General features: G+C 42.1%; 1 protein-coding gene across 7 annotated transcripts in view; it reads left to right on the top strand.

Moving 5' to 3' along the window:
- Window positions 1-1,059: 1,059 nt before the first annotated feature.
- ELAVL2 (ELAV like RNA binding protein 2) overlaps window positions 1,060-15,788 on the top strand; it is a 209,922-nt gene continuing 195,193 nt past the window's right edge. For 3 of the 7 annotated variants that reach the window (XM_087886321.1, XM_087886316.1, XM_087886313.1), the window contains exon 1: window positions 1,060-1,265. Coding sequence is in view for 1 of the 7 variants with exons in the window: in XM_087886322.1 (XP_087742448.1) it covers window positions 1,263-1,265 (3 nt within the window). In the remaining 6 variants the exon portion in view is untranslated. The remainder of the gene's footprint in view (window positions 1,266-15,788) is intronic. The other 4 variants (XM_034410533.3, XM_087886318.1, XM_087886319.1 and 1 more) reach the window with 2 other exon arrangements.

The raw sequence follows: 15,788 nt of genomic DNA, 5'->3' as shown, positions 1-15,788 counted from the left end.
TGCATTTATTTGCTGGTGAATCCATAGATTGCCAGTTCCCAAATATAGGCTGTCTGGAGTTTGGGGAGGAAAGATGAGATAGAAATTGAAGAAATAAATAAGTAAACATGCAAGACTTGTACACAGATGTTTCTAGTACTGCGTGGTTAATGTCTGTCTATCTGTCTATCTGTCTGTCTGTCTGTCTGTAATGTATGTATGTAGCACAGAGAGGGCATTATAAGCAGACCTTCCTATGTTGCCTCAAATGCAATCACTTCAGCTTTGGTCTGAGCTACCAATTACCAAGCAAACGGCAATCAAGCTGATAAATTTCAATTAACTTGCAAGCATGTCCAAACCAGCCAAGATAACCGGGGATGCTGGGAAACTGGATGTGGAAAAGCAAGGTCCCCGAGATGTCATACACATCAAAGGAAACCCAAGAGTATGCGCGTTAAGCAGGTCCAAATCTGAAACTATCTTGATTTTCTCCTATTTATATTTTGATCTTGATTTTCTCCTATTTATATTTTCTCCTATTTATTTATATTGACACTTTAAAAAAGAAAGAAAGAAAGAAAGAACAGCAAGCAAGGGCACAATGTCAGAATGCCAATCGTGTTTTTATTTATTGAGAGAAAGAGAGAAGAGAAAGGGTGGGGGGGGGGGCGAATTCTACTTTCTGCCTGACTGCTTCAGTTTTATTGAAGGAAAATTATCCATCACTGGAAAGCTCTACCAGAGTCAGCGAAGCAAGAGATGGGCTATCTTTTAGTCAAGGCTCCCTCATCCCCATCCCCACCCCCAACCACCCCCACCTCTTTTCAAAACAAGTGAATGTGCAATGCATCTTTATAGTGGGGTTATGTTGGGGTGGTCCTTATTAAGCAAATATATATATATATATCTTCAAAGCTATGATAATTAGTTCAACCAGCTTGGCTCTATCTCTCGAAGGCGATCGGACTAGATTTTTTTTTTTTTGGTGGGGGGAGGAGAAAGAAGAGGGGTGGTCTGCTCTTTCCGTTCTGATTGGTCAACCATCGCTCCTTTTGTTTTGGAGATGATTACAGAATTGACTTTCAAGTGCTACGCTCGCTCTCTCTCTCTCTCTCTCTCTCCCCCTCTCTTTCTCCCTCTTTCTCTCTCTCTCTTTCTCCCCCTTTCCCCTGCCTCCTTATCCTTAAATGGTACGCGCGCACACCCCGCATCAATCCTTCTGAACAGGCGTAAAGCTCCCTTTTTATGCAAAGCCTGTGGCCAGACATTATGCGTTTGCAATGGTAAGTGCCTTTTTTTTTTTTATTACGGATTCCCTCCCCACCCACCCCCCCCTCGCCCCCAGACTTTGGGAGGGAGTGGGAGGAGAGAGAGAGAGAGAGAGAGAGAGAGAGAGAGAGAAGGTCTGAGGTTATTTTTTAAGGAAAAAAAATATGCAAAAGGTTTTGCGGGTGTGAGTGTTTCGAACCAGTTTTCCACCCCCGACCCACACCCCCATTAAAAGTGTGCGTTAAGATGCCCGGGCAAACTTCAAGCTTATGTGGAAGACTTAAGGGTGTAGTAGTAGTAATAGTAGTAAGATGGTATTGTGGTGCCGAACTCCGCGGCTATTCTTCTTATTGCCGGAAGCTACTTTCGGAAACCCGAGGTGCAACTTAAAACGGGTCGTGAATGGTGCCAAAGGAAAGAAGGGGGGGTGGATTGGCGGGAGGGGGGGGGTCCCGATCTCTTAGCGCCGCCCAAGAACAATGGAACCACTCGCTTCCCATTCATAGCAAACTCGCCGCATCTCCTCGCCCGCCGTGCGTTGCGCGCGCCTGTTAACCTTGCCGCCTGTTCGTCGCTCGGCGCTGGCGGTCAAGTTTTCCCACGGATCCCTCTGCCACTCCGCGCCTTTTTTGGTGGCGGTGGGGGTGGGGGTGGAAGCCCCGTCTCAGCTTCGCCTTTGCTGTTTGGATTGCCTTGTCTGGTCCGTCCCCTAACTACCCCCGCTTCACACCAGGAACGGTTAACAAAATTGACCCCCCCCCCACTTCCACGGGTTGCCTTCGTAGGAAGGATGGGAAAGAAGGGCGAACTTCTGGGCTACTGTTTATTTATTTATTTATTGGTTCGATTTATATCTCGCCCTTCTCCGGAGATTCAGGGCGGCTTACAATGCGTTAAGCAATAGACTTCATACTTTTGTATATACCTGCTTAGTAGGGCTTTGCCCCCCCCCCAAACGGTGTTCTTTTTTTATATACAAAGTCAGCTTATTGCCCCCACAAACCGGGTCCTCATTTTACCTACCTGGAAAGGATGGAAGGCTGAGTCAACCTTGAGCCTGGTGAGATTCGAACTTGCAGTAATTGCAGGCAGCTGGTGCTACTTAACAGCACTTTAGTCTGCTGCACCCACCAAGGCTCTTAACAATCTTGATGTCTGTCCGGTTACTCCATACGCCACAAACTGCTGGAGGAACCCGACAAGCTAAATTGTATTTCTGGTCAAATGAAGCGAGCTTGTGCCAAAGGTGCTTTTTTTTTTTTCCCCAAAAAAGGCAACTGGGCTTGGTTTTGTTTTGTTTTTCCCTGAAGACGTTTCGCTTCTCATCCAAGGAGCTTCTTCGTGTTTGTCTTCAGGGGAAAAACACTTGCCTTTTGGGAAAAAAAGCACCTTTGGGAAACCATGACTTAGATGACTCAAAGTCTCCGTAGACACTTAGCAAGCTTCTAGACCACATCTTAATTGTGTGGATTTTTTTTAGAGATGGAGAGATAGAAAGCTTAGTGGTTCTCAGTTCTCCAAGCTCGGCCTCCCTTGTCCTTCAGATAGACAAGGACATCTTGAACGGGAGTGGTGGGAACTGCAGTCCAACTAATCAGGTGGGGAAATCTGTCAGAAATTATCCAGGCTGGTTTAGTCTTATCTTCCCAGAGATAAGAATTGCGGTATCTCCTAACTCTAGATTCTTGTCTTCTGTGGTACAGAAACCCATCTACGTGTTTCTCTTAGATACAATTCCTGCAACGTTGGAGATTGGAAAAAAAAAATAACAAGAGGATGCCACTGTAGAATAAGGCTTTGGATAGGGTGGTGAACTGTTGTGCTAACATCCTGGTTTCCTTCCAGGAAACATAGTTTCCCATAGTTTTTGAAGAGGGGGTTCCAATTTTTAAAGAGGTGCTTTACATAGTTATATCACACACAATGATTCAACAAACTGAGAACTTCACAATTGAGTTTCTATCAGCTTTGGGGTTGTCAGGTTGGTTTTTTTTTTTTGCTATAAATGATTATTGGATGAATAGTGAGCAGATTGTCCAAGACTTGTTGTTGTTGTTGTTGGCTAGTAATTAGCATTGATATGTGTGTGTGTAAATGTGTGTGTGTGTATACACACATGCACAAAGTACCACTAAGTCTTGGCATTCTGTTCCTGATTATTTTCATATACAGTAGGGAACAGATCTTTATGGTTGCTAGCTACCGTATATAGCACAAATGTACCAGCCGTGAAATATAATAGTGAGTCATTATAATTATTGGCAAAATTTTCCCCCCAACAAGTATATACCCCATCTTCCTGTTTCAATTTCAAGAACGATCCTAGGCAGAAGTTCAATGGGACGTATTTCTAGTGCACTGTGATAAAGGTCATTCTGCAGCCTTTTAAAGAAATCTGCATTGTTTGTAAAATAATAATGTAATCATAATAATAATTACTGTCACTTGTGCGGTGGAAAGGAATAATATTTCCTGTCACTTGTGCAGTGGAAAGAGCATTTGACAATTCTGTTTAACCTACTGTTTGGCTCTGATTTGTAGGACCAGCAAAACAACCGGAAAAAAATCCTGAACTGTTGTTTCTACAAATGTCAGGGGTCCCTATAATTTGCTGTTAATAAACCTAATTATTTTTAATGGAATGCCACTAATTGCCATCCACCTCCGTTCTAATCATTAGTGCTATTGAGCACCATGCAGGCAGAACTTCAGATACTCAGCTGGCTTCAGTCTTGCTGAAATGAAGGGGATGTACATTGGGAAGAAAAAAAAAAACTCGCAGTACAACTAAGTTGTAAGAAAATAATGGCTTGTCTTGTTTTTTCTCAGCCAAGCTTGAAAACAGCTTTTTATAAGAAAGAGATCGTTGAATTAAAAATACAGAGCCATGGAAGGGTCAATATCCGTCATATGACATCTACAGTTTTAGGTTGTCCCATTATACTGAAACAGTACATTTTTGGCCGTGGGTTGTAACTTTGTAAGCAAACACGATTTTCAAAATGATTTTAAAATGGGGACTGTCACTTGGTTAAAAAGTGGCCTGATCTGCCCCTGCATTTTAACAATTACTTTGATTTATAAAGGGAGAAGCTTTATTCCCTAATTTTAGCACATTTAGTGACTGTTAACCAGAATAGCTACATTAACTTAAATTCAACAAATAATATGTTACAATGAACTTATGCTAAGCTCTAAATTAAACTTCTGCTAAATCCATATTTGTCACCTAATTGAAGCTACTATCTTATTGATAGGATTGGCTGAATTGCCTAATCTGCCGATTAAATATCTAAGCTATTCTTAAATAAAAAAGCAAGGTAGATATAAAGTTAAAACTTCTTTTTCCATCGGTACAGTCCAGTCTGTATCCTTAAACCTGGTTAAAAGGCAAGAATCTAATAGGTATAGCTCCTTATACAAGGGCTCCTTTTCAAAGGCACTGGGGGGGAACATTGTGCTTATCTTCTGATAAAAGTACTGCACACTCTTGGAAAAAAAGATTGGTTAAAAGAAGATGAGCCTAAGGCAGGAAAAGTTGAGAATGGAGTAGAAGTTCAGTCCTTTGGCAAGACAATAATTTAGGGAGAGGTTTATTTCATGCTGAATGAACAAACACAAAAAGGGATTTTTGGCTTCGTAAGACATTAGATTTTAACCACTTTATCTTATATACAATTCAATGGATTTGCAAGAAAGGCAGAGTCAATAGCAACATAGAAAATATACAAATTGTACCAGTAAATTTCACTGTTTAGAAACTCAAGGATGGAAGTCCTGGCTGCTTCTGCATTTGGCCACTTTACGCCCAACAATAATTGATTTCATATTGTCAGCAAAATTGGCCCAGACAATGCTGGAAATGAATCTGCATTTCTGCTACGTTTAGGACCTCTTTCATGAACTCTTCTCTAGACCTATCTTTGCCTAGTGAGTTGAAACTCTGGGGTGTTTTTTTCCCCTTCCTTCCTTCCTTCCTTCCTTCCTCCCTCCCTCCCTCCCTCCCTCCCTCCCTCCCTCCCTCCCTCCCTTCCTTCCTTCCTTCCTTCCTTCCTTCCTTCCTTATGTACTCTAATATAATTAACTGTGCTTGAGAAATCTCTATTCAGATTTAGTGGCTTGCATCAGAAATAGGTCTAAAAATGCCAAACCCTGCTAATTAGTACCATGCCTGGCCAACTTTATAATGTTGGTTCCATTTTAGAGAAGAAGGGGGGGGAAAGTAAATTACTTTCTCTCAGTGGAAAGTAACCCCAAAGTTTATTGGAGACATAAAAAAAATGGATTTGTATTTTCGGTGATCTCATTTGGCATCTGGTTCTCCAAGCCAACTGGGCCTGGAAAAGGCTACAAATGAGTCAGATTTTCTGTTGTGGTGGAGGACATTGTGCACAAAGTCCATTTAAGCCCATCTTTGTGTAGATTGAATTATCTCTGTCTGTCAAGCCAGACCTTTTTTCTTTTTTTCCAGTATGGAAAATGTATTACAGTAGTTTCCCAACTCACAAACCACTTTCTTAACCAGTACGGATGCCATAGTCAAAAGACTCCACTGGAAATATCTTCCTTTTCTTGTACGCATCCACTGACAAAAGAAGAAGACATAATTTGCTCCAGGATTGTCGCTCGAATCTAATGGAACAATAGGTAATGTTGCCAGGGAAGATAATGTTGACAAGAGAATCCAGCTGAGAATTTTATTTGTAACAATACTGAAGGATTCTGAAGGATTCCTTTTCCTCTGGACCAAATTCTGCAGACAGATAGCTATTAGTGAACACACTAATGGCACTGACTGCAGTCTGTGCAAACCACGTTTATAAGGCATGAACAGGAAAGCCGTGAAAAATAAGAATAAGAACAGCTAATCTAAGTAGAAAAACTTATTTAGATTAGGGGACAGACAGGAGAGGACATATAGATTTAATAAACTGATTCATATATCATACTAAGCCATATGAGAAAACACATATTTTCTTTAATGACTGACAATTACGGTAGCTGGCTTCAGACACTGCTAAACCATAAATCATAGTTTTCAAACAACTACTAGTTTTGTGCAACACATTAAGACCAAACCTAAGACAACACATTATGACAGTGTAGACATATGTAATCCATAGTCCTTTGAAAGCCTAGGATGAGAATTTCCTAGATCTGCTAAAGGTTTATAACGTGTAATGCAGTGGTGAAATCCAATTTTTTAAATTACCGGCTCTGTAGGCGTGGCTTGGTGGCCGTGGTGTGGCTTGGTGGGCATGGCAGGGGAAGGATACTGCAAAATCTCCATTCCCACCCCACTCCAGGGGAAGGATACTGCAAAATCCCCATTCCATCCCCACTCCTAGGGGAAGGATATTGCAAAATCCCCATTCCCTCCCCATTCCTGGGGGAAGGATATTGCAAAATCTCCATTCCCACCCCACTCAGAGGTGATATTTGCCAGTTCTCCGAACTACTCAAATTTTCCGCTACCAGTTCTCCAGAACCTATCAGAACCTGCTGGATTTCACCTCTGGTGTTGTGCAAGCAAAGAGAAAAATTATTAAATACACGGCTGGAAATTAATTGTGTTCCCTATCTTTAATTTTCACTAAAAGCAAATGTAAATAAAATCCACTTTAATGGTCCTGTTTCTCCTCACTCCCTTGGGAAAGCAGGCTCCTGGGCATGCATCAAACATGGACTATAACTTCCAACTTAGTGTGATGTGTGTGAGCCCAAGTTTTATGATGACTTACAATAGTCTTTGCCAACCTGGGTTTTTTTTCTTTAAATATTGCATTGCTTCCCCCCCTCCCCCCTGTCTCCCCCATCATCCTCAATTTGTATAGCTTTTCTGCATTGACTGGGAATAATGAATGTTGTCGTTAACACATCTGGGAGACTCTGGACACAGAAAGATGTGCCTGGGATGTTCTCATACAAAAAAGGACTTCTTCCATACCTATGCAGAAAAGGACAAGGGAAGAGAGACAGAAGGAGGGAGGGGGAGAGAGAGAGAGAGAAAGAGAGGGGGAGGGAGAGGGGGAGAGAGAGAGAGAGAAAAAAAATCTCCCTTATTCATCCTAATTTCTTATGTGCCTTGATAAAATAGGAACAAATATACATTTATGGTGGAAAGTAAATAATCTGTGGGAAACAAACTGTTAAGCAAACTTCTTGAAGTATTATTATTATTGAAGTTTTGGGATAGAGCAAGTCTATCTGGAATTTGGAAACGCACATATTTTGGGAGTGTATCTCTATCAATACCAAGAGTAGCTGACTGACTACAAGTGATGGTGAAATCCAGTATGTTCCTTTGTTCTTAACCTTCAGGATAGGAACACGGTCACCTGAACCTCTACCCCCAAAGCTTCATCCTATTGATTTCATCATTAGGGGATTAATTCCTGATGGGGAAGCCACGTTTGGGGGTTTCGACCATTGTAATTTATAAATCCTGGTTTGTGACTAAGCGCTCTGTGCCGAAGTAGAACTAGGGGTGGTTCAACCAAATCAGGGTGAAAGCAAACCATAGATTAGGGCCGTCATCACGCACCATGTATGTGTACACACCTTGGAGACAAATTACGCAGCATGAGAGATCAGTGATGAGATGCTTGGCCTTAAAAACCAACCATTTAAAATTTGTTACGTAGAGTTTTAGTTTTCACGAGAGCAGTGATGGGGGGAGGGCGGCAACTATTTAGCTTCTTCAGCTCAGGCTATTTTTCATCCCATGAAGCCACCTTCTCCCCAGAGTAGAGAAAATACATACAGATCTCTCTCTCATATCTTAATTTCTTCTCTTATTTCAGGGCTAATGCCCCGGGGTGCATCTATGACATAGGTTGAGAATATTATGAGGGATGATGGACTGTCCCTTCCTTTAGCGGTGCTCTTCTAATCAAATTTAAAACACTCTAGAGTACTACAGCACCAACGTCACCACGCCTACTACTCTCTTCCTCCTCCTTTAAGTTTTCCAGCCTTTCAGAATGTACCATCAGAGAGCAAGAAGTATAAATTATGGTGGCATTTTTCAAAGTTGTAAGGGAACTAATTGTGAAGGCGCTCCCTATCGTATTGTGGATCAGGTGAATGTGTGTGTGTGTGTTTTTCCCCCTAGACCTGTGATGATGAACCTATGGCATGTGTGCCACAGGTGGCACGCGGAGCCATATCGGTGGGCACACAAGCTTAGCTCCGGCTGTTTCTGCCTCCGGAAGGCCTGGGGTGTGTGGGGAAGGCCCATTTTTCGCTCTTCCCAGGCTCCAGAGCCTTTCTAGGAGTCTGGGGAGGGGGAAAACTGTTGGACCAGAAGTCAGTAAATGGGCTGTTTCCGGCCTCCGGAGGGCCTCCGGGCAGTTGGGGAAGGCCGTTTTCACTCTCCCCAGGCTCCTAGAGTGGCTATGGAGCCTGGGGAGAGCAAAAAAGGGCCTACCGGGCCCACTGGGCCATTGCATGCCAAAAGCGGAAAGAGTACGGGGGGGGGGGTTCGCACGCACATGCGTAGGGTGCATAGAATTATGGTGTGGGCACATGTGCACAGGACCTCCCCGCACTCCCTCCGCTTTTGGCACGCGATGGCAAAAAGGTTAGCCATCACTGCCCTAGACAATTGCCCAGCAAGAAACACAAATAAGGCACTACAAGTGGTCCTTGCCTTACAACAGTTCATTTAGTGACCATTCAAAATTACAAGGGCACCGAAACAAGTGATTTATGACCATCTTTTACACTTACCAGCAATCCCGTGTTCATAGGATCAAAATGCAGATGCTTGGCGACTGACTCATATTTAGGATATGAACCTAAAGTTCAAACCACAAAACTCATACAAAGTACACAAGGTTACGATATAAATGGTGAGGAAGTCCCACTGAATATAGTGTAATGTAGGTAGTCCTTGACTTACAACGGTTCCCTTAGTGATCGGCACTGAAAAATGGCACTGAAAAAAGTGACTTAAGAACATTTTTCACACTTGTGACCGCAGCCCTATGATTTACATTCGGATGTTTGACAACTGACTCACATTTATGACCGTTGCAGTGTCCCGGGGATCATGTCATCACCTTTTGCAAACCTTTTGACAAGCAAAGACAATGAGGAGACCAGATTCACTTAAGAATGTTACTAATTTAACAACTGCAGTGATTCACTTAGCAACTGTGGCAAGAAAGGTCGTAAAAAACTCATCTAACAAAGCAGAAATTTTTGGGCTCAGTTCTGGTCGTAAATCAAGGAAACCCTGTACATGCGCTTAAAAAGACTTAAAGAGGAACAAAAGTAAAAGCCACACCCTTAGAAACAGACAAAAGGAAGTAACAGCTCACTCCCGTGACTCATCTTCTCTCCCATCGAACCTTTAATGAGTCATTTCAAAATGGTCTATGACAATGGTCATTCAACATGCGAGTAGCCAGAGTGGAAGGACAAAGGGATTGTCAGGAGACACACAATTATGTCATTGGATAAAGCCTGGGATAATGATTGCCAAGCACAGTTCATCCAAATGATCCCTGCAGGGAGTTGCAGAAAAGAGTGTCCCTTATCCACCCCAGGTTTTGTGCCTAAATTGTCCCCTGGGTGCAGGCATTCCCTCGTGCTGCTGAGATTAATGTCAAACAAAGGCACCCATAAATAAGAACCATCAGGCTCCTACTGTAGACGTCAAGGGCGTAGCACTAAATTCAGTGAGACTTGGGCATGTGCGTCTCTGTGAGATTGTATCTTTTAAACAATGGCTGAACATCAAGCTTACTTCTTCCTTAGTCAGAGGGAATTTCAATATTCCCTAGGCAGAGGTGGGTTCTACTTACCTTTACTACCAGTTCGCAGCAGGGCCGTGCGTGCACACGTGCACTCTTCTGCGCATGCGTTTTGATGATGTTGGGGTCGGTGGGCGGAGCATCCTGCCAGTTTTACTACCGGTTCTATAGAACCGGTGCGAACCGGGGGCAGCCCACCACTGTCCCTAGGACCATGGTGGCAAACCTATGGCACGTGTGCCAGAGGTGGCATGCAGAGCCTTTTCTGGGGGCACGCATGCCATCGCCAGCTGCTCTTCTGGTTTCTGGTGCACCAGCCAGCTGGTTTTGCAGGTGCCAGACCACTGGAAAATGGCCAAAAATAGCCAAAAAAACAGGCATGTGCGTGCCAGCCAGTTGGTCTTCGGATTTCCAGTGCTCCGACGCATGCAAACACCAGCTGGCTGGCGCGCATGTGCATGCAGGAAACCCAAAGACCAGCTGACCAGCATGCAGTTGTGCACCAGCCAGCTGATCTTTGGGTGTACAGTGCTCCGGTGTGCGCACATGCACGCCCATGCACGCGGGGCACGGATTTGGGTATTCGGTGCCGAAAAGGTTCGCCAACACTGCCAAAAAGGAAGAAATTACCTCTCAATGACAGGATAATCACAACCAAAAGTGAAGGTAGATGTGAGTGTCTCAGAAAGTTGTGGGTGGAAAGTGGTGTGATGATGATGATGAAAATGATGATGATGATGAGCTGATTAATACCCCTTCAATGAATAAATGTTTTAAAATCCCGGATGCTATCAGCCTCCTCAGGGTCATGTTTATTTATTTATTTATTGGTTCGATTTATATGCCGCCATTTTCCAGAGACTCAGGGCGGCTTACAATGCGTTAAGCAATAGCCTTCATACTTTTGTATATACCTGCTTAGTAGGGCTTTCGCCCCCCCCCCCCCTGTACAAAGTCAGCTTATTGCCCCCACAAACTGGGTCCTCATTTTACCTACCTGGAAAGGATGGAAGGCTGAGTCAACCTTGAGCCTGGTGAGATTTGAACTTGCAGTAATTGCAGGCAGCTGGTGTTACTTAACAGTGCTTTAGTCTGCTGTGCCACCAAGGCTCTTGTTGAACATGAACTTGTCCATCCAGAAAAGTTGTTCTGCATAAATGTTGCATGGGTCAAAAGGAGAAAGGGCAGGGAATCCTCAATTTACGACCACAGATGGGACAGGAATTTCTGTGGCGACTAAGCCAGGTGGCTGTTAATTGAGTTGTGCCCAGTTTTTACGACCCTTTCTTCAACCAGTGTTAAGTGAATCGCCGGAGTCGCAAAGTGAATTACGCAGTCCTTAAGCGCATCCGTCTTCCCCCATTGACTTTGCTTGTCAGAAGCCAGGCCGTAAACGGAGATCGCATGACGCCTCCCCCACGCTCCCTCCCCAGAGGCTGCAACCGTCGTAAATACATGCCGATTGCCAGATGCCCACATTTTGATCACGTGAGCTATAGGGATGCTGGGATGGTCGTAAGTTCGAGGAGTGGTTGTAAGTCGCTTTTCGGTCCCTTTGAGCGGTTGCTAAATGAACGGTTTGTAAGTGGAGGATTCTCTGCGTTGGGTGTCCCCATGTCTTTCACAGCTGTGCAACGAAAAGAAACATGTCACGTCATTGTTGTCGTTTTTCCTGCTTCACCCTCAAAGCTCTGCATATGTTGCCTTCTCCATCATACTTAAAAGATACAGGAAGCTGATTGCTTTTGGCCTTTGCTCAGGATCCCCATCATGCAGAAGAGGCCCATCTGCAAAGCAAGGATCTTCTGAAGCAGGAACGGGAGAGCGGGAGGCTAATTTGAAAGGAGGGAGGTGGAGGAGGGGGGGGAATCTATTTTCGACTGCCATTTGTTAGCAAGTCAAGCATTACCTTCTAAAAATATGCTCCACTCTTTAACTTCCCAGTAGGTGCATTCTAAGAATGCCGCCGTATTTTTAATGTATATTAAACACAAGCCGAGGAGGCATCAGGGCTACAAACTGTTGTTTGGATACAAAAGTGTTGCTTCGGTGTAGTTGGAGATATCTTTTCCAGAACTGAGCTCTATCTTGCCTATCTTGCCTCTATCTTGCCTCACTGCTCATTCCAGCCATTAATTTTGTTTCTTCCCTCCCCCCACTCCTTTGTTTCTAAGCAAGCAGCCAATTAAATTTCACAAGGCCCTGAACGACCATGGATGGAGTTGTGTACGCTAGAGTCCATTGTCTTGTGTAGGGCAGGCAAGAAGGAAGCAGATGGCTCAGGGAGACCAGCTAAAGAGAGAGAGAGAGAGAGAAAGAGAGAGAGAAGATGAACAACAGGGAACCTGCTGTGCCCTTTCAAATGTGACCTTAATTTTAGTTATTTATTTATTTGTTCAATTTGTAGAGCTGCCCATCTTAAACCAACGACTCTGGGCGGTGGACAATCATAAAAATAAAACAATTAAAACAGTTACAACACAAGGCAACAACAACAAAAATCAAATTAAGTACAAATAGCTGCCAAGGTTACTATCTGTTAATATCAACCAGCAGCTAAATGCTTTTAAAGAAAGACTTGGGAGTCTCAGACATAATGTTGTAATGTTCTTTTTTGTTTTTTTTTTTATACAGAATATATTTGCAGATTTTTTAATTTTTTTTTAAAAGGAGATTTCAAATTTTAGATAGGGGTATCAAAATTCATCTCTCTGGGGGAAACTTTGGGATGTTTTTCCGGCTGATACAATTTGGGTTTTTCCTTCTGAATTTAGAGGTAGGTTTTGACTTGGGACCACAATTGAGCCCAAAACATATGTTACTAAGTGAGACATTTGTTAAGTGAGTTTTGCCCCGCTTTACGACCTTTATTGGCACTGTTGTTAAGTGAATCACTGCAGTTGTTAAGTTAGTGACATGGTTGTTAAGTGAATCTGGCTTCCCCATTGAGTTTGCTTGTCAGAAACTCACAGAAGGTGATGATGACATGACCCTGGGACATTGCAGCCGTCATAAATATGAATCAGTTGCCAAGTGTCTGAATTTTGATCACCTAACTATGGGGTTGCTGCCATGTGAAAAGCAGCCATTAGTCACTTTTTTCAGTGCCACTGTAACCTCAAATGGTCACTAAATGAATTGTTGTATGTGGAGGATTACCTGTATTTGATCTTCTGCCTTGGCCTACAACCCAACTGACATCCATTCAACAAACATGTTTATTAACCTGTTGTTGAATACAAAGCTCTAAGTTAATGAATTAGCTGCTTACTGAAGGAGAACACAGGACAGCTGTGTTGGGTGTGCAGGCAGAGACTTGCATGCAGTTGTGTATGTAGAATTCGGCAATTCATGCAAGGATGTGTGGATTGGGGGCTTCCACTCAGCATTGGGATTTGAAGCAAGATATTCTGAAATTTACATGTTTAGAATGTCTTTTTTTAAAAAAAAGCTGTTTATTTTTTTATTTTTTAACAAACATATCAATACGTGAACAGTGTGGCACCTGGGTATCATACATTCTAATACAAATAAAACTAGTAGAATTAATCATAGGTATTACATTCAATCAACTTATATATTTCTAATGATGATACACATTTATATTAAGTTGCAGTCTGTCATTATTCAATTATTCCATGCTTTCTCTTGTTATTGCTAATAGAATAGAATAGAATAGAATAGAATAGAATAGAATAGAATAGAATAGAATAGAATAGAATAGAATTCTTTATTGGCCAAGTGTGATTGGACACACAAGGAATTTGTCTTTCATTTTATTATATGAAAGCATATACACTAATATTTTTAATATTAGTGTATTTTTAAATTGTTTTTAAAGTTTGTATTATGTGTATTTTATCTTTTGGCTGTCCACCGCCCTGAGTCCTTTGGGAGTAGGGCGGTATATAAATTCAATTATAAAATAAAATAAAATAAATAAATATTCCCCCTTCTCTTACTTCTATCTCTTATTCTAACTTTTAACCATGTCACCCTTTATTAAAAGACGTTTTCTTTCTAGCCTACCTAACTTCTAGTCATGTCACCTACCTAAAAAAAAGAAAAGAGAGAGAAAAGGAAAAGCAGATCAGAACAACAACAAAAAAGAGAATTCATCTATCCATTGTCTGTTAAAATGTCTTGAAGTATTATTTATTTGTATCCTGCCTTTATTATTTTTACAAATAACTCAAGGTGGTGAACGTAACTAATACTCCTTCTCCTATTTTCTCCACCATAACAACCGTGTCAGGTGGTTGGGCTAAGAGAGAATGACTGGCCTAAGGTTACCCAACTGGTTTTGATGTCTAAGATGGAATTTGAACTCACACTCCCCAGTTTTTAGCCTGGTGTGTTAACCAGTAGACCAAACTGGCTGTACACTTATACTACATCTATATTTATAACTACATAACTTATAAATATATACTTGTACTACACTGGCTTCTCTAAATTCAGAGGGACTTGATCCCAGCAGGAGCAACCAATTTGATACCTAGGGGATTTGGCCCCAACACTAATAGCACTTCATGCTTAATCAAAAAGATCTGAATCCCATTAGGTTGTCTACATCTGATCTACAGCAATGCAGCCCAAGATTTGTCCTTGTTTGTGGTCGTGGGAAAGTTTGTTGCATGGGTAAGGAATTTATTCCCCTTTTCACCAAGGAATGAAGCTTCTATAACTTTTGGTAGAAAAAAGAATATTGAAATGGATATAAAATGCAATGCAAGCTGAAATTCCAACTTTGCACAGAGCTTCAACATTGTCAAATGCCTTCTTGGATGTTCCTATAGAAGAGAATATATGTAGCTCAGGATGGAATTGTGGAGTCCTTGCCAATTTTGGTGGGGGTGTAATTTTTTTTTCCTTGATAGTTCCTTGATTAGAATATAGTATGTTTTCTGCTTGATTGTTTGTTTTAATCCTTGCTTATCTGGGTATTGGCTGTGTTCTCGTCTTCTTGTTTCATCCTTAGCTTTTTGTGGCCTCTTTTGAATGGTGTGCAAATGTGGTTTATTCTAGCGTGTCTATTAATGGCTGAGAACTTGCTTTTCTCCAATACCCCATGTAATATAGATGGACAGCACAAGTCAGAGAGCCTCCTCTTTTTTTGGGGAGAGGGGTGGTTTCCTGAAATTCCGGTTGCCGAAGATAACTGATCAGGTTTTCAGTTATGAGATGGGAAACACACCAATCTTAGCTTCATTCACAAGGGTGATATGTACCCTCCAACTTCATGCCACCCACTCTTTTTGTTTGTTTTGTTTGCTTTTGCCTTCTAAATTCTTCAGTGGGATCCTTGGCCACCAAAAGGCTACCTACAGTAAAGATGGACAGTGGTCCAGAACCAATGCTGTTTTCTCTGCTCCTAGCCCAAGATTTTAACTACGGCACCATACTGGTTATCAGTGTGATACATTTAATGATAGGACCACGCACTGTTTTGGTTTTGATTCCAGAAAAAACAAAATTTCAGATATGACACATGTGTACAACTCTCAAAAACAGTTGGGCTTTTATTGAGATCATATGGCAGATGCAGAGGGCAAACTTATGGCTGCTTTAAGGCGTTCCAGACAGAACTGGCCTCATGCTCCTGTGTGCTCCAATGAATCTTTTTTATTATTATTATTTCCAAAGTTAGACACATTCATACTTGATATGAATTTTGCAGCTGCCCCCTCTTTAATTTCCTGTAGAGTTGAAACTGACACCACATGGATTGGGGTTATTGTACATTGTTTCTCCCAGATCTTTTGGTTTAAAAAAAAA

The sequence above is a fragment of the Pantherophis guttatus genome, chromosome 2 (genome assembly GCF_059756535.1).
Source record: "Pantherophis guttatus breed Tessera chromosome 2, ASM5975653v1, whole genome shotgun sequence".
Taxonomy (NCBI): Eukaryota; Metazoa; Chordata; class Lepidosauria; order Squamata; family Colubridae; genus Pantherophis; species Pantherophis guttatus.
Note: the sequence above shows the minus strand (reverse complement) of the source record. Positions and strands in the feature narration are given on the sequence as shown.